General features: G+C 43.4%; 1 protein-coding gene across 1 annotated transcript; it reads right to left on the bottom strand.

Annotated features, from left to right (window-relative positions):
• Positions 1-1,152: 1,152 nt before the first annotated feature.
• GCNA (germ cell nuclear acidic peptidase) lies at positions 1,153-18,506 on the bottom strand. The gene is made up of 10 exons (XM_074599762.1): positions 18,122-18,506; positions 17,253-17,299; positions 14,477-14,528; positions 14,040-14,113; positions 12,303-12,743; positions 10,756-10,927; positions 9,227-9,371; positions 7,357-7,495; positions 4,366-4,570; positions 1,153-2,371 (listed from the first exon to the last, which is right to left on the bottom strand). The coding sequence occupies exons 1-10, from the start codon at positions 18,364-18,366 to the stop codon at positions 2,119-2,121; spliced, it is 1,773 nt and encodes a 590-aa protein (XP_074455863.1). The 5' UTR covers positions 18,367-18,506; the 3' UTR covers positions 1,153-2,118.
• Between the last annotated feature and the right edge of the window lie 204 nt (positions 18,507-18,710).

Below are 18,710 nucleotides of genomic sequence, written 5' to 3'. Positions count from 1 at the left end.
GCCACAGCGCTCGCAGGGTCCCATGTTGGCTGTCCCTGCGGAGAGTGCACGGCTCCCTGCTGAGAGAATGGGCTGGGTACTGTCCTTGTCTATTTTATATTGGTATCAGGATCAATACTGGTTCTTTAGTATTATTCATATCAATTATCTAGTTGAATCCTATTAAATCTATTTATATTTCAACCCTGGGCTTCCTTGTTTTTCCTCTTGTTTCCACCTGGAAAGGGGTCATCAGGTGAAGAGAACAATTGTCTAAACAATAAATTGTTATGGTTTTCTCAAACCATAACAGATTCTTGGGTACCTGAGCATGTACCTGATGTACTTTTACCACCAGGTTCTCTACCGGAGCAGCAATATCTTGCCATGATTCAGCAACCCAGCTGGACTTACCTCTGCACTGCCATTTGGTCCCCTTCCATAGCTGAAGCACCCCCACAGCGCATTTGCCACCATCCATGAATCAGTACAGAGATTTTTTTTTCTCATTCCTCAATATCTAAAGCCAGCTGGATGGCTTTCACTTCTGCAAACAGGCTCGATTCAACCTTTTCCTTCAGCCGTTTCAGCGACTTGTTGTGTAGGACCCCACACAGCAGCTTTCCACCTCCAATGTTTGCCCGCAATACAACAGGGCTCACTGCTTTTTATTTGCTGGTAATTTACTATACAGCGGTGCCTCTTCAGCACGAGTCGCCTCCTCTGGCAGACGCTCCAAAGTTTCAGCCCTCTGGACAGTCCAGGATCACTTCCAAGATTCCTGGGTGGTCAGGGTTTCCCATTCGCACCCGTTGTGATATCGGTGCAGCCCGCTTACTCAACGTAGCATCGGTTGCATGACAGGTAGAGAGGACCCTCCCTTTGAACATCCAGCTCAGCACAGGCCACCGAGGTGCTATTTCTGAAGCAGCTCAAGCTCCGCCATATGCTGCTTCTATTTCTTTCTCAGTTGGAGTGTAACAGAATTGATAACGGCAGGGCAGGAGGTGGGGAGCAGGGAGAGGTATTCTCAACAGCGAGGAGGGCGACCGTGCTTGCTGTTGAGACATGAAGACTCAAAACTAGCTAGGAGAAATCAGAAGCTTTCATGTACTAATACCTACACAGCCACAGTTAAATTGAAACAAAGAAGCCTGGTTCATCGCCACAGCTGATATAAAATTAGCATTTATTGATTATTCAAAATTACTAGTCCCCTGAGCAATTTGTTTACAGCAGACGCTAACACATATTCAGTCATGTTCTACGTGAAAGAGTTAAGTCATCTGACTACACCTCCTCATTCTGTGTGGGAAAGTGTTTGCTTTCCCCAACCTGACCTTTTGCATCTATTTTAGCTTCTATGAGATCTCAGTGACAGAGGCACAACTGCAGTCAAAATTTAATCAGAAGGAGCTTTGATCACACCAAGGGCCAGAGGGCTTTGCAGAAACTCACGCTTTCTCTAACAGATTTGAGGCATCATCTACCTGCCACTTACTTTTAACAAAACCAGCCAAGGATCACTCACAAAACTCTCCTTGGGAGAATGCCTGAACTCATGTCGAAGCCTCCTTCAGGTCTGCCCCTTTTTCCTGCCTTGAAGTCATCCTGACAGAATCGCAGGACTTTGGCTCATGGGCCTGCATTTTTCTTGCATCTGGCAATCCCAGGGAGAGGTACACCTTCAGATGTACACCTGCAGATCTTCGGCACATTACACAGAGTCTACAGCATATCAGCTACCCAGATGAAAGAGTAAGTCCATTGCTCACTGAAGACACGCTATGGAGCACTACGCGTAAACACTGTTCAGAAAATTCCAGACAAACTCAGCAAGTCAGTCCCACGAAGGGCCTAGAACTGCATCCTCCCAGGCACAGGCGATGTTTATCTGAAGTCTAAGAAGGATACCCTGACTGACCTGCGCATCGACATGGACTTTCTATCATCATTACTTCTTGCTCACTCTTGCCCATTTTAGAGAAGGCATTAAGGTCATCTTTATTAGAAGTATTTAATACTAAAATATTCAAATTATCTGGAAACTTCTGAAACATATTCTTAGACTCACATCAGACTTATTTACTACTACACGCAAAATTTAAGTGGCATCAAGAAAGGAAATGTATGGAGATATCACAAGGAATCTTGAAGCCTAGTTTTTAAAGCAAAATCAGCACTGAGTTTCCGCATGACTTCTGCGTGACTCAGCCCATGCTGCTCTCTTTTAGTAAGCCTATAGTTTTCTTTCACATAATTTGCAAAGGGTGTTAGATGTGTCCGAGCGGGAGTGCCGTCCTTCTTAGTGGGCTGTCTCAGGACCAGCTGCCCGCCGCAGAATGCGCACACGAAGCGCTCTCTGTCCAGAGACTTGGAATGACGTCCAATCCTGAAATGGAAAAATAAGTACTTTGATGTCATACTTGCGGTAGACAGTACTTGTGGGAAAGGGTTCCTTTCTCTTCTGCCAGGCTCCTTAGGTCAGATTTCTAAGCTAGCGTTTTAGAAGAGGGAACAGGCTACGTACTTCATAGAGCGGAACACTCAAATCTGTATGACACATTTCTCTACCCTAGAGCTTTTTCCACTGCCTTTTCAGCTTGCTGTCTTCCTCTGCCTCTCTTACTCTCAGCGTAGCAGCATGAAGTGCTACAACATTTTGAAACACCTCCACAATCCACGTATGAACTATCCCTTGGAGTTTCTCTGTGAAATACTGTTTCCTTCCAGTGCTTCTGGAAGTAGCACATATGATGCTGAAAAAATAAAGAAATCCCATGCATGCTTTCTAAGCATGCATTTAGCCCCTAAAGCTAGGGGGGGAAGGAGGAGAATAATAATAATTTTTTCCAAAAAAATTAATTAAAAAAAAAAAATCCACACCTTTGTCAGCCACTTTCCTGGGCTATGCAGAACTGAATTCACAAGACTCCATGCTCTCCCACCAAGACTGAGGTCGTTACATACAGGAGTCTGTGGTCAGCTATAATCTTCCAGAAAAGGCAACACCTTCCATACCCATAAAAGGTAAGAAATGTGGGAAATTACTATAGCAACTATTTCCTCTGCTTTATCTCAGCAACGTATGTAGTTCTCATTTCACAAATGCAGTAAGCAAGGCAGAAGTCTGATGACTCATGTTGCACCCTGTGTCCTAGCTTCAGTCCTTCACAATCACAGCGCTGCTCACATCTGTGTGGCTACAGGCATCTATTCTTCCTATAACATATGCACAGGCTGAAAGAGTCCATGAGGTAAAAGGTCAACTAGAAAACTGACTATAGCTTTTAGAGAGTTTTAAAGCAATAGAAATGGTTATGTTGTTGTTCTCTATGTTTTACTTAGCACTACCATAACAATGATACCAGATTAGTCAAAATGTTTAGTCTTAATTTAAAGTTGTCAAGTTACAAAACCCAGAAAGCTTCCTCTGATACTTTGTTCTAATATCTAATTATTGTAATGCACTTTGTGCCCAGTTTTTATAGGGACTTCTTTAGCTTTTGAATTCCAGTTACCAGTGACTTCTTTCAGCATCAGATGGTCCTCAGTATCTTTACAAGGATGACAGTAACTCAGTCCACCATGCCTAGTCTAGCGCTCCCTTTGTGGACTTTTTTTCCTTAGATCAAACTCAGATTGTTGTTATGGCACGTTCAAAGATGTTACTTTGTAAAATGCAAAACGTGGATAGATTTCAAAAGAATTTGGAATGCCTTATTTCTGCAACATGTGCTAGTACTTTGCTTACATGCATTCTCCAGGGATGTGCCAGATCCAGTCATTGCTCCATCAGTGTAGGTCCACTACAGTGGATAGTACTGACATAGTACTTAGTTAAGACTGGAAAATACCAGCCCCTTCCAAAAAGCCTATAACAGGATCAGTGTTGTTCATGAGATCAGAGATAAGTGGTCCAAACTGCAAGTTCACTCAATATTTACAGTAGAAAGTGAATACAAATTCACGTCATTTGAGCAACGTTTAAAAAGTGAGAGCAGCCACATGGGGTGTGACCTTTCTCTGCCATGTCCTTCAAAGCTGAGGCACGTATTCTGATCTCTTCTGATCTCAGATCTCTTACTCTTATTCTGATCTCTCTGATATTCTGATCTCTCGCTTCCCAAGGACCTTCCATCATCACCAATGGTCCTCAGAAGACACTTCTGCCTGTCCTGACCTCTGAACTGGAACTGAAACTACCTGGAAACATGTGGAATCAGATAGTGAGGTTCTCTGGGCTCAGGAAATGTGCAGTGACAGCTCAAAGAGTATCCCACTTGCTTCACAGTTTAAGAGACCTGCGATTTCTAGACACAGGAGACTGCCGAATTAGAGACAAAGTTAGTACACAGATACATGCGAGATCAAAACACTACTCACGTAGCTTTGCACAGAACACACTCATAGATGAATTTGTAATTAATCTCATAGCTGTGGCATCGTGTTACTACTGGCAGTTCCGGGTGAATCACAGTTGATTTATTGGCATAGAATCTCCAGAACCGTCCATGTCCATCACGAACACCGTTGATCAGCCAGGTGGCTGCGTGGCAAACCTCATGAATTAGTGTGTCTCGAAGACGATCTTGGGGTAAGGAAAACAAAAGACATTAAGATCAGTCAGGTATGAGGAAGCACAAACTTTCATCCTTGGTCGCTGTTTCAGACTTTTAACGCTTATTTTATTAAGATGCAAGAGTTATTTTGGAGGTTGGAATTACAAATCTTTGGAAAAGGATAAAATGCCCCAAAACAAGGTTTTACTCAGTGCATTTCCAGTTTTGTGATTAGCCCTAGTTCTGTGTCCTAGTTACTTCCCTCCATGCCTAAACTGTTTGGGTTTTTTTTTGTTTGGTTTTTGGGTTTGGTTTTTTTGGGGGGGGGAACGAGGGGTGTTTTGTTTTGTTTTGTTTTGGTGAGACCTGAAACGCCTTTATTTAGACTAAGATTCATTGATTGCTTTTGTAACATTGATATTTTTCATCCGGAAACAACCAGAGTGGAGCACTGAATTTCCTGCGCAATTAGAATAAACTATTTCAGTTGGAAGGGACCTACAATGATCATTTAGTCCAACAGCCTGAGCAGAAGTTAAAGCACGTTATTAAGGGCATTGTCCAAACGCCTCTTAAACACTGACAGGCTTGGGGCATTGACCATCCCTCTAGGAAGCCTGTTCCAGTGTTTGACCACCTTCTCGGTAAAGAAATGCTTCCTAGTGTCCAGTCTAAACCCCTTCTGGTGCAGCTTGGAACCATTCCCACGTGTCCTGCCACCGGATACCAAGGAGGAGAGCTCAGCACCTCCCTCTCCACGTCCCCTCCTCAGGAAGCTGCAGAGAGCCATGGGGTCAGCCTTCAGCATTCTTTTCTCCAAACTAGACAAGCCCAGAGCCCTCAGCCGCTCCTCACAGGACATTCCTTTCAGCCCTTTCACCAGCTTTGTTGCCCTCCTCTGGACGTGTTCAAGTACCTTCACATCCTTCTTAAATTATGGGGCCCAGAACTGGACACAGCAGTCCAGGTGAGGCTGTGCCAAGGCTGAATACAGAGGGATAATCACCTCTTTTGACCATCTGGTGATGCTGTGTTTGATGCACCCCAGGATGTGGTTTACCCTCTTGCTGTTAGGGCACACTGCTGACTCCTCTTGAGCACCCTCATTCAACTCCTGCATGAAGATCATTGATAAATATGTTGAACAGAAATGGCCCTAGAGTTGAACCCTGGGGAACACCACTGGTAACTGGTCGCCAGCCAGATGTAGCCCCATTCACTGCAACACTTTGAGCTCTGCCCTTCAGCCAGTTCTTCACCCAGCGCACCATGAACCTGCTCATCCCCCAGTTGGACAACTTGCCCAGGGGGATGCTGTGAGGGACAGTATCGAAAGGCTTACTAAAATCCAGAAAAACTACATCCACTAGGTGGGTGACCTTATCATAGAAGGATATCAAATCAGTTAATCAGGACTTTCCCTTTGTGAACCCATGCTGACTGTGCCCAATGATCGCGTTATTCCTTAAATGCCTTTCAGTAGTACCCAGTATGATGATCTCCATAATTTTTCCAGGAAGTGAGGTTAGACTCACTGGTCTGTAGTATCCTGCGTCTTCCCTCACACCCTTCTTGTAAATTGGAATAACATTGGCTAGCTTCCAGTCAGCAGAGACTTCCCCAGACTCCCAAGACCCCTGGTAGGCAATTGAGATGGGTCCTGCCATAACAGCCATTAGCCCTTCAGAACTCTGGGAAGAATCCCATCAGGCCCTGTGGACTTGTGAACGTTCAGCTGATACAGCTCGTCCCTGACAATTTCAGTGTCCGCAAATGGAAACTCACTGTTCCCACGCTCATGGTCCTCCAACTCACAGGACCAGGCAGCCCAAGGTCTGTCAGTTTTATTAAGGAGTGAGGCAAAAAAAAGCATTGAACACCTCCATTTTTCTCTTCATCTCTATTAACCAGACGACCATCTTCAACAAGCACCAGTGCCATGTTTTGTTTAGACCTCCTCTTGCTATTAACATACTTAAAGCTCTTGTTACTTGACACAACACTAGCAAGTTTCAACTCAAATTGGGCTTTGGCCTTTTGTGTCTTCTCCTTGCATATACAAACCACGGCTCTGTAATCTTCCAGTGAAGCCTGACCTCGCTTCATCTCTTTTTCCTCTTGAGTTCCACGAGGAGTTCCCTGTTCAGCCAAGCTGATCTGCCCCGGTTGGTTGACTTATGACACAATAGGATTGCCTGCTCCTGTGCTTCTAAAAGGTGCTGCTTAAAAAAACTGACCAGCACTCGTGGAATCCTAAGCCCCCAAAGGCATATTCCCAGGGTAGTCCGTTGTATCTCTCAAATCAAAATTATTATGCTTACTTTAAAATATTCTATTACAGAACCGGTTCTCCTACAGTAACTGCAACATTCATTTCCCCCAGTTGGGATGGGATGAAGGAGAAATAACAGCTACAGTAGCCACCATATAATAGAACTTAATTTGGCACTGACCTATCTTTATTCCAGCTTTAAATACTACCAACAAGACGTTTAGCTATGATGGAAGTCATATTTTAGATTGCCATTGTAGTACATATAGAATTAGAGTAACCTACAGGTCTTCAAATCAATAAGAAATATAAACAAAATACTGCCATTAGCATAAATACATGTCTGTCCTCACATTTTGTAAATTTGCCCAGCCTCTTAGAAGGGTTGGGAGGACAAGTATGACCATTAAGGTATTTATTTATTCAAAGTAATATGACATTTCAAAGCAGGGTCCGGTTCTGGATCTTCTTAGGCCTCAGATTCATTTTTTTTATCTCTACAACTCTCCTTCTCAAAGAAGAATCAACATCTCTTTTACCTACCTGCAGAGTCACAGACTTTCTCAGAAAGTTCTATGCGAGCGTAACGCTTTGCTTCAGGACCTTCTGTCTTCCCAGTTACACAATATCCTGCTGTTTTTCTCATTTTCTTATTCCATATTATTGTCATTTTCTCTGGTAACTGAAAAACAAAACAGTACATGTAATCTGCCCTCTCCTCCCTCTCTTATCTTCTTCTGGCCCTCTAGCTTCCCCTTACATTTACTGCAAAGCCAGTGCAGGATATCTCTGTTAGGGCTCTTAACACTGTTGTCACTTCAGATGCAAACCCACCTACCCTCCATGGCCTCTTATTCCCATCACCAGTTCTTCTGTAACCAACACTGGGAGTTTCACAATGCAGGATGAGACAAAATGTCCTTTAGCTCCTCTGTTCAGCTTCCAGCGGTGCCTAGCACATGCTGCTTAAGCAGCAGCACGGGACAGGTCAGGTGTAAACCAGAACTTTCTCTTCAAAAAAAGTACAATTCCCAACTGCTAGTCGTTTGCAAGAGAACACCTCACTGAGACACAGGTGGTTCCTCTGCATTAAATAGCCCTTCAAGTTGTTTTCTGGTGTTTTGGGGAGAGTGTGTATGTTTAAGAATACATATGTATTGTTAGCATCCACAATAGTCTATGATCAGAAGTTCTACAACTTAATAATTTACAGGTCAAGTACCATCTACTTTGGTTGTTCTGAACCTACAACTTGCCATTTTAATTTGACGCACCTTTACACTGGGAGAGGGTGAATAATCACCTCTTGCTTATCCTCTGTGCTGCTCCTATTTTATAAGCCCTCATCATATCTATCTTGGTTAATTCTGTTCTTTTACTAACAGTTTTCTGTCATATAAATTAGTTAATGAGCTTAAGTAAATGGTCCAATAGCAGTAAGTGCCAGCACAGGTACAGGGCTGAAGCACTGGAGAGCGAGATATTTTGCTTTCAGCCATAGCGAGCCTGTTCAGCTCAGCTGTACGTGAAATCATGACCTCAGCCTGTCCTTGGCCAGCTCACCAATATTTTCCAAGCTGCACAGAAACACTTTCCTTCCTGAAGGAAATTCTATTGGGATTGCTGTGGGCAGCGTCCCTCCTTTCAAGGACATTTCTCATCAGAGGAGGGTCTCCAGTATCCCAGAAGGTGTAAAGGCCAAGACAGTGGTTCTCTGAAATTGAATCTTCAATTGAAAACACAACTTACAGATTTAGGTTCAACCAAAACTGTTATTCAAAGGATAAGCAGCTTTTAAATCTGTTCCAGAATGGCAGCCATGAACATGCAACAGGAGTGAACGAAGATTGTCTGAAGCATGACTAAGCGTGAGGCCCTAACAACAAAGGGAAGTGCTTTTATCCATCAGCTCCCTGCTCCCGCCACTTGCCTTTTGTCAGCTGCAGGCAAGAAAGTTGTGCTACAACTAGCTATTAGGCTGTGGTAACGATGCAGAGTTCACTAGTACGTGTTACTTCAGTAAAAGCCGGAGAAGCAATGGTGGAACCTTGAGCTTCTTTCAGCAGCAGAAAATACATGAAGATAAATATCAGTCACCTCTTCAAAGATGGAACTGATCCACAGCCCCTCGTGTAGCAGTTTCTCTGGTCAAGAACTCCTGGACACCACCCAGACTGCTCACTTAAGGACGGTACACCATTACAGCTGGGAAAGTGAGCCAAGCTGAAAACCGCTGCATCACAGTGGCGATAAACCCCTTTCAAAGAAATTGCTTGAACTAATTCAAACATAAGCCATTGCTACAAAGCTTAACTTCTACTAACTGAAGAGAGTGAAGAGCAACCACAACAAAAAGTGAGGAGGAACATATTAACCAGCGTTTTAGAATTGTCGTTTTTGTTTTGAAGCCAACCTTCTGCTCAAAGATGGTACTATTATACAGACAATAGAGCTTCTGTGCCAGCTCCTCTTTATTTTTCTTGAAATACTTCACATAGTGGGAAGCCGGATTTGAGAGATCTTGCAAGAAACAGCCAGGCACCGAGCACACTCTTAGCCTGCAAGAAAAGCCATAAAGCAGTTTACTGAAGTACAGAGATATCACATTGAAAAACAATGGCCACTTTATTAGCTATAAAGATCTCTGGGATGCTGCCACTGGCATAAACCTCCCCTGACTCTTTTCGCTAGCTAGCCCTCACGAGGCCAGTGGGGCACACATGCTTATACTGTCTTCTTCCCCCTTCAGGCGCACAAAGGGGTAAAGCTGTTGCAGCTGCTCCACAGTTATTTCATTAATTCACAAAACTAGATTACGAGGACTCCTAAGTAGGAAAAAGACGGTGGCTGAGATCTCTGTGACACAGTGAGCCACAATTATACAAAGCAGGGGTCAGTCTCTTCTCCCAGGTAACAAGTGATAGGACAAGAGGAAACCGCCTCAAGTTGCACCAGGGGAGGTTTATATTGGTATTAGGAAAAATTTAATCACTGGAAGGGTTGTAAAGCATTGGAACAGGCTGCCCAGGGAAGTTTTGAGTCGTCATCCCCAGAGGTATTTAAAAGACATGTCGATGTGGTGCTGAGGGACATGGTTTAGTGGTGGACCTGGCAGTGGTTAGGTTAACAGGTGGCCTTGATGATCTTAAAGGTCTCTTCCAACCAAAACAATTCTATGATACCAAAACTTGATCAATATATGAACAGCCCTAACATGACCACCCACAATAAAGGTATATTTTCAGAAACATAGCCAAAGATGTTCTGGGAATCCTCCAGAATTCATTCAGGGGAAGCAGATATTCCACTAGGATGACTAACTCCAAGACAAAGCATCAGCTTTGAAAGCATCAGCTTTGAAAGCATCATTTAAAGGTTTTGTATTGGTATACACAATGATAAAATGACAAAAAACCCCATGACGTTTCTAAAAGGCAGAATAAAGGCAGCTATTAGAAATGAAAAAGACGTTCTTCTGAAAAGCTTAAGCTGCACCCATGTATAGAAAGAGAAACACAAATTCTGCAAGTTATAAGGATACACATCAAAAATATCAAGACAAGCTTGTTGAAAGGCGTGAATTCCTAACAGAATCAGTTTTGATATATTTTCAGAGGCGCATAACTGAACAGGGCCAGCACACGTCAGGAGTATGCTGTGCCAAGACAAGGAATAACGAGAGCTAACATTAGCAAAGAAGACTCAACATTTGTCAGATTTGCCATCGATTCCTCTAAGTGGAGATTAACTTCTATTCTCCCTGTCATACCTGAGACTGAAAGCTTTGACTTCCAGCTACTTAACTGTTAACAACTGCTGAATTAGTAGCAGAAGTTTCTAGGTACCAGAAAAAATCAGAACATCATCCTAGGCAAAACATTTAGCATCTCTTTGTCCATCCATAATGGTCCTAGAACATAGAAAAGATGGAAAAACACATACCTTTTCTCTGTCTTTGCTGATTGTGAGCAACTGACCGATTCATCCCTAGGAATTTTTGCAGAAGACATTATCCTGGAAGGTGTTTCTTGAAGTGAAATGGAGTTTGGCCTTGGTGTCTTGACTCCCTCCCCTTTCAAGGGCTGGGCACCTTCACAGGGTGGCTTGATGTTTTCTAGTTCAACAGAAAGAGTTACAGGATTGCAAATTGTCAAGGAATAGGGAGCACAGATGTCAGCAACCACGTAAATGGTGGAAAAAAAGTCAAATATTCCACCTCAGCATACGCAATCTTACTGTGTATAGTTGAATGCAAAGGCTTTTACAACTGATGGAAAGGTAATCTGCTGTTATATACTACAAAAATTACCATTTGATGAAGGAGTGGCAGACTCCAAACTTTCAAACGTTCAGCCAGGAGGAAGTGGAGGGAAAAGTATTTACAACCTCAGTCAGGCATTTCTGTGACATTTCACAAATTCTAAATACATCGCCAGCACACTGGGAGCACTAATGCAGAGACACCATTTGAACAACAACAACAACAAAATCGTTCTAACCTTCTGTCATGTGCCAGAAATCATGTCATTTGTTTCACAGGCAAGTTCTGTTCAGATCACTGCCTACCTGCCCAGTCCACGTCTGGACAGATTGCTAAAATGACTGACCCCCACACCAGAAATCAAGGACCACTTCAAGGTTTACAGTTTCAGTAGGCGTTCTCTCTGCTGGCTTTTCTATAACTGCTCTCCTATTTGGGGCACTTGTCTCCTTTCACCATTCAGCCATATACAGAGAAGCCAGTGGAGCTGCCAGCTCACTTCTAGAATATGTTTTCTAGACCACATTGACATATTCCAATAAATAAAAAAAATTACTCTTTCCCAGTGCATATTTCTGTGCTGTCAGGCGTCCTCTTCCATTGGTCTCCTTACCCTGAACTAGTCCTTGTTAGTGAGGAAAGCACCCTGCATTTACTCTTCTAGTAAGAGTTTTGTTTTCACCTGCTCATACTCAGCAACAGCCCTTTTCACCCTTTGCAATATTTCAGTCGGAGCTCACTTCGGTCAGTCAAAGGAGAGAAGGAGCTACTGATTTAAGAAATTCTCATTAGAAACTGTACTTTAAATAAAGTCAATTATAGGTCCAAATACTAGACTAACAGCATCTAGACTGCTCAAAATTTCAGTCTTACCAAAATGACAGCTTCACATCAACTGCTATCATACATTAAAAAAAAAAAAATTAACATCATTCAAAAACACCAGTTAGATTTGTTTTCAGCACAATTTTAAAAAGTAAAAATGCCTACAATTATAGGAATTACAAAAACAAGCAAGAGTGAAAAATTTAAATCTTGATACGGCAAGACTAGTAGCATCACATTTCAGAATGCTCAGAGGAATAATTTCCGATTGCATCAAATTCAGTCGCAAGATGCTGGGTTGCACTTCTAAAGCATAAACCACCCAAAGGAAAAGAACGAGGCAATTAGCACTACCGCTGCTGCCAACAGGTAGCTTCCAAGTTAGCTAAGAACAATTGCTTACCTATAACGCTTGGCTGGTAGACAGTTCTACTTGTGCTTAAGATTGGTTTTCGGGGTATACTCCTTTTCCTTATTCGTTCTATTAATGATTTGAATTCGTCATCTGAGCTATCTGATTCTACGTCTCTACTTTGTCGTAGCGCCACAGCTGGCACTTTGTTTTCTGTACTCTTTTCACAGCTCCTTTCTTTTCTTCTAACAGGCAAGTCTGGACTGCCTCTGGAAATAGAGGCTTTCAGATTTTGTGGAGATGGAAGTTTTATGCACCTCCAACTCTCTGTCTCGCCTTTCACTCCCGCATTTTGGTAGTCGTGCCATGAACTCTCTGCAAAGACAGAATCTTCAGTGTCACTTGAAGTCTCTGAATAGTGCAGTTCTTGGCAGCAAGTGTTTTTCTTTCCAGAACTCATCAACTTCTTCGCTGTCTGAAGATCATTCTGTGCTGCAATTCAAAAGAAACAGCTTAAAATCTTGGTAAATTCATTTAGGAGATCTGCCTTTGTCTCAACACAAAAATACCAAACCAAACCACCCTTGAAAGACAGGAAAACACAAAGAATAGAAAGATATCTTTGCACATTCTTTATTACACCCTGCTCATTCACCATCACACTAAATAGAGCGATACTGAAAGATGTATAAAAAAAAAAAAAAGTAGCTTAAGCCCCATGTATGTATACATCAGCAACCAAGGCCTAATAATCCTGAGTAGGTAGTGTCATGGTTTAGCGTCAGATGGCAACAAAGAACCACATGGCTGCTCTCTCAACTTCCTCCCCCCCCGCCATGGGGAAGAAAAAGGCAAAACTATTGGCCTGAGACAAAGGCAGTTTAAGAGAACAGCAAAGGGAACAGGGAAACAATAATAACATGGATAGAGGAATGTACCAACACGATGACAGTGAGCAGTGGTACCACTGCTCACCGACCAGACCTGGGACACCCCAGCCTGCTGGGGGACTTCCTGCTACCCCCTACAGCCTGGGCATGGCTCACATGGGATGGAATACCTGCTGGAGCCCAGGAAAAATTAACCCTATCCCTGTCAGAAGCAGGACAGTAACTAGTGCTGGCATAATCTTCATTCCCATAACAAAAGCCACGTGCATGTAAGAGTAAGGCTGAATATTTCATATTAAAATTTTATAAAAGCACCAAGTGAAGGGTGACTTAAAAAAAACGCTCAGCCTAAGCTGATTGCACCATAGCCTACAGCACTTACACTTGCCAACAAACAAGGCTTCTGACATCTCAGATTTGACCTATCAAGATCAAGGGATCATGTCAGTTCTATTGGTGACTTACATTTTTTGCTTCCCCAGTTTCCCCTCCAGACACCATTCCATTAGCTTTTTAGTCTGCAGCTGGCACACATATTTCAGGTTGACCTTCACACCTGGTGCAAGAGATCCCACCCTTCTTGATCAGGGCTTCTCCAGGTTCACAGGAGATCACTGTTATCATCCCTCATCTACTAGAACTCTATCACCTCATCGCTGGCCTAGTGGCTGTGTCAAGAACTCCGGAGCCCTGTTCACTCCTTCTAGTAAAGACTGGTTTGCTCGTATCCATGAGAAGGGGGCCAGACAGCTGCGTCAGGCTCTGAATATTAGAAAACCAAGGCACTTTCCATCTCTTGGGGGAAAACAGGGATCCTCTGCTCAGACAAGCACTGAAACCCCTCTTTTTCCACTCACTAGAATTCCCGCCTCATATTTGCTGTCAGACAATTACTTGCCATTCTTTCTTGTGCTCTTTCTCACTTTAAAATCCGAGAAGAAATCATCCAAGTCATCAATGAAGTCCTTCAAGCTGTAAAACAAGCAAATAACGTGAAAAGAAGGCAGGCATAAGTAAGTTTGCCTTACTAAAAAAGCAAACCAAAAAAAGCCACCCAGTATAACATTATCAATTTTTCACAGCAAATGTTAGCAACTGTGTCCATTAATAGGAATGGCAATAGAGCTCGTACACCTCCAAACATCCCCTTTTACGTTTGACCGGAATACACAGATTGAACACCTAACAGTTCTATCTGCACTCACTCCTCTACACATATCTATCCTGCCTATGAATCGCTAGAACTTTTGATCATTTCTCTGTATTCCAAATAGCAGACGTGATACAGAAAACTAATATACAAACATCAAAAAGTTAATTAATTACAGCACCCACCTTGCCTCTGCCTTCTTAGAAACGGATTTGGGAGTTTTCATTCTAGATAGAACTAAAACAATAAAAGATTAACAACAAAGTTCTGTTTCTTTTGTTACGGATTTTTAAGAGAAAAGTTTGCAACTAGTAAAAATTCAGTCTAAAATCTTAAGAAAACCCCACCCAAACACAAGAATCCTTTACATATAATTCCAACTCTCAGTTCCTCCAAGCTGACAGCAGCTGTCTAGCATTTCCTTCGTTATTCAATCCTTGCCCACCACAAAGCCAAATAAGCAGTGCTGTTATGTATCTTGCAGTATCCAATATAGCCTCCTCATATCTATGGATCACTGGGGGCGGAACTGAAAGGGTTTATCAATATTTTCTCGAAACACTTCAGTGACTGCAGGTAGTAGTTATCCTACTGCAAAGAGGTGTCCATATGCTTATTCCGCTAAGTGACCCTAAAAAAAAAAAACAACGTTCAAACAAAATGGTTACAATAATACCCCACCGCAGAACAGCAATTCAATACGACTTCTCAGAAATAAATGTGTTTTAATCACTCCAGGAATATCGTGGTGACTGCTAAACATGAAAACACAGTTCGGGCAGCAGTACTGGACATGCCTGAAATATTGACTCTTGAGAGATGATCAGAAATGCCATCAAAATATCACACACCTTCTTCATTATGAGAGACTCAAGTGAGCTGAAGGGGAACAAACTTCACAGAATCACACACCGAATCACAGAATGGTTTGGGTTGGAAGGGACCTTAAAGATCATCTCGTTCCAACCCCCTGCCCTGGGCAGGGAAACCTCCCACCAGAGACCAGACTGCTCAAAGCCTCATCCAGCCTGGCCTTGAATTTCCTTAAAGCATAAATTAGGCTGGAGGGAAGGGAAACAACTGTCCCTTCTTCAGAGCATAATGGGCCATAATAGCAGTTGAGTGTTTGTTCTCACAAGACGAGGCTGCAGGCACGACTTCAAGGGGATTATAGACTTTTGCACTATGCAGTAAGCCCAAAACCAGAGGATAGGTTTGCTTGATAAAGCCTTCATGGTTGATCGGTAGATTGTGGTGGTAGATTCTGGTACCAGGGAGAGCAGCTGAGCTACACCCTGAAGGCACACCGTAAGCTAAAAAGCATAAAGCATGGGACTGAGCGTTGCCCTTTCTGAAGAAGAGCACAAGAGCAGGGCGGGGGAAAGAATTCAAGACTGCGAAGCTCCAGAAGTGTTTGGAGCAATAAGCTATTTTCATTTTTAGCACTCAGTAGTCTTCACCACTACCTTCATTACAAAAGAAGTAAACGCAACATGTGCTCCCTTCCGAGCCTCCACATCAAGGGGGCCTCTTTGAAGCACAAATGGCCATCAGCCGGAAGCTTTCCTAGATGATCATAACTACGGTGTTCTTAGACCATGAAGCAGCACCATACTAATAAGGCTGACAGCTGGGCACAAGAAACCGAAAGCTTACAGAAAAACATGACTTGTTACTTAATAAATCAACTCTCCTTAGTTTCTTGTCTCTTGGCACATATTTTCACTTCAGTCTTTCCTACAGCTGTCATTATAGTGATAGTACAGCAATAGAACAGCTTTGCAAATATTCTGCTGCCAGCCCCAACTAGCTACTCTCAACTACCTTCCATGCCAGAGCCAACACATGACTTTGGTCTCAAGAGCGTCCTGGATGGAGGAGGCAAAAAAAAAAAAGAGTAGAAAAAAAATGAGCAGGCCATCAAATATCTAAGTTTTAAAAATTACAGGTAAGTGAACGATGACGTAATAAGCGGACAATATTGAAATATTTATCAGATTTAAAAGCCCAGGGGTAGCGTGGGAACTATACACAGCACATTTTCGTTCAAATGGACATAAGCAGTACGACTTAACAATGCGTAAGATAGTTCGCATGGCACTGAGCCAGAGCAAGCACAAACTCTACAGTAATGAGACATCTGCTTTAAAAGCAGCTGGACTAACACAAGAGTGACACGCAAAAGGCAAAATAAACAGATACGACTTGTTACCTTACCATTCATTTCTACCGCCTCTGTTCAAACGTTGAATGAAGAATAAGGAACATATTGCAAGATTTACAAACCTTTAAATTACTTTCCAGTCTGAAACCCACTTGAGATGTGGTAGAGACGTTAGGCCATCTAAGGAATGAGCTAAATAGAATTCTTCCAATAGGAAAAATAAATAGGGCGCTCAACTACCTTAGCACAAAATGACAGTCATAACGGCTATTACCAAAAAGAAAGATACGGACATCAGGTTTTCGATGTACAGGCTAAACGTAAAGACAGGAAGTTACGCACAGCAGAAGCCACCATGTAAAATTTACTATTCAGTTCCATCATACCAAGACCTTGAGCCACTATGAAAAGCCAAAAACATCCCTCTAGACTAGTTAAGACTCGTGCAGGAAAAGCCACGACAGGTTAAGAGGGATGTCGGAGTAGTTTAGACGTGTGTTTGGAAAAGTAACTGCTTATTCGAAGATGCTCTGGAGGCTAAGAAGGAAGTAAGTGAGTGATGGGGAACAGACAAAACGAGAAAATAATGCAAAGCAAAAAACATCCATTGAGACACGAGATTCAGGAACACTCACTGTGGCACATAGCTACCAACACTGCACTGCAAGGGGAAAACGTACTTTGCAGCAGGAGAAATGAAAGAAAATCATGTGTAAAAACCACTTCACTATAATTAGATAGAAAAGCAGCCATTTCATACTCCTTCAGAAAACAAACTAACCTATGCTATTACTTACACATTTCGAATTCATCCTCACTGCTGGAAGAGAAGTACAGGGCATAGCTGCAAAAAATGAAATGCAGAATAGTATCAAGAACATTGGGTCAGCAGCAAGTAGCTCTGCATCTCTGCTGGCCTGAAGTACCCGTGAACACTCAAAACCAATTACATACTGAAAAAACACTGAACATCTCAAATATGCCGAGCTGTTTTAAGTTATTTAAAATAGAAGCATTAGAACTTGTATATTAAAGCTTGTAACAATTGTATACGTTCAGCATTCAAGTAGTAATCAATCGCTGTCGAAATCTGAAAGACTGACCTGTTTGGAGACACGGGCTTAGGACATTACATTGGTTTAAGTTCAAATTGGGCACCAGAAGGGATAGAAAGCTTGTTTCTCATCTTACACACGGTATACGACCAGGTAGAGAATGCTGTATTAAGTCTGAAACCTCAAAACATGCAACAAGAAGAAACAAGCTGCTTTTGTATAACGTACACTTTAATACGAGTGCCGTGAATAATATTAAGCAAACTGCAGCTTCCAGGAAGCTATTTTAGGAGGCAGAATGGATGCGTTACCACTTGGACTGCAATTCTCATGCACATGTAGAGGCAAGCCGTAATACTTTTACCAAAATATTTATTTCGTTTTCTGACAAAAAAAAAAAACCCAAATATTAACAATTTGAAAAATACACTATGCAATTGCTTGAAAATACAAAACCAGCTTCTTTTTACTTACGTTAAAGTTACCCAAAATTTACAGACTATAATTCTGAAACCTGTTAACACCTACCGATTACCATAAAACAATGGAGGGCGTAATCTAAAATTATATTTAGGTAGGATCGATAAGCAGTGAAGGACGCGGGGCCTCACCTGCCGTCCCGCCGGGCCTGGCTGACCGACCCGCGCCCGCCCGCAGCCGACCCGCCGTACGAGCCGCCATAGCCGGAGCCTGAGGGCCCGCCGTCCGTCGGGGTGGCGGCGGCAGGGCGCTCCCCGCGGCCCCTCTGCTGCGGCGGGGTCCCGTCCCCTGCCTCCTTCCGCTGCGAACGGGGCCGGGCCGAGCCGGGGGGAGAAGGGCCCGGCGGCCCCGGGCCTACCGCCGCCGCCCGCTCCATCCCGCTTCAAACTGCCCGCGCCGCGCGCAGCGCTTCCGGGTCAGGTCAGCGCCCGCGCCTGCGCAGCGGAGAGCGGGGCAGGCCCCGGCAAAGCGGGGTGAACATCCCCAGGGCTGCGACCCCCGTCACACCAGAGCTGTCGCCGGAGGTGGGGGCCAGGCGGGGATCGGCGGGAACCGTAGTCTGCAGCGAGGCACAGCCGCCACCCGCCGCACACCGGCAGCGGCCCCGGCGCCGCAGCGGGGCTGACGCTAAGCTCAGCTACAGTCCCTGACCCGCCACAGAGACTCGGGAGTTGGGGAATGCTATTGGTGCTTATTCAAACAAACAAACAAAAATTTACA

The sequence above is a fragment of the Larus michahellis genome, chromosome 9, assembly GCF_964199755.1.
Source record: "Larus michahellis chromosome 9, bLarMic1.1, whole genome shotgun sequence".
Taxonomy (NCBI): domain Eukaryota; kingdom Metazoa; phylum Chordata; class Aves; order Charadriiformes; family Laridae; genus Larus; species Larus michahellis.
This window is presented reverse-complemented; position numbering and strand designations above follow the sequence as displayed.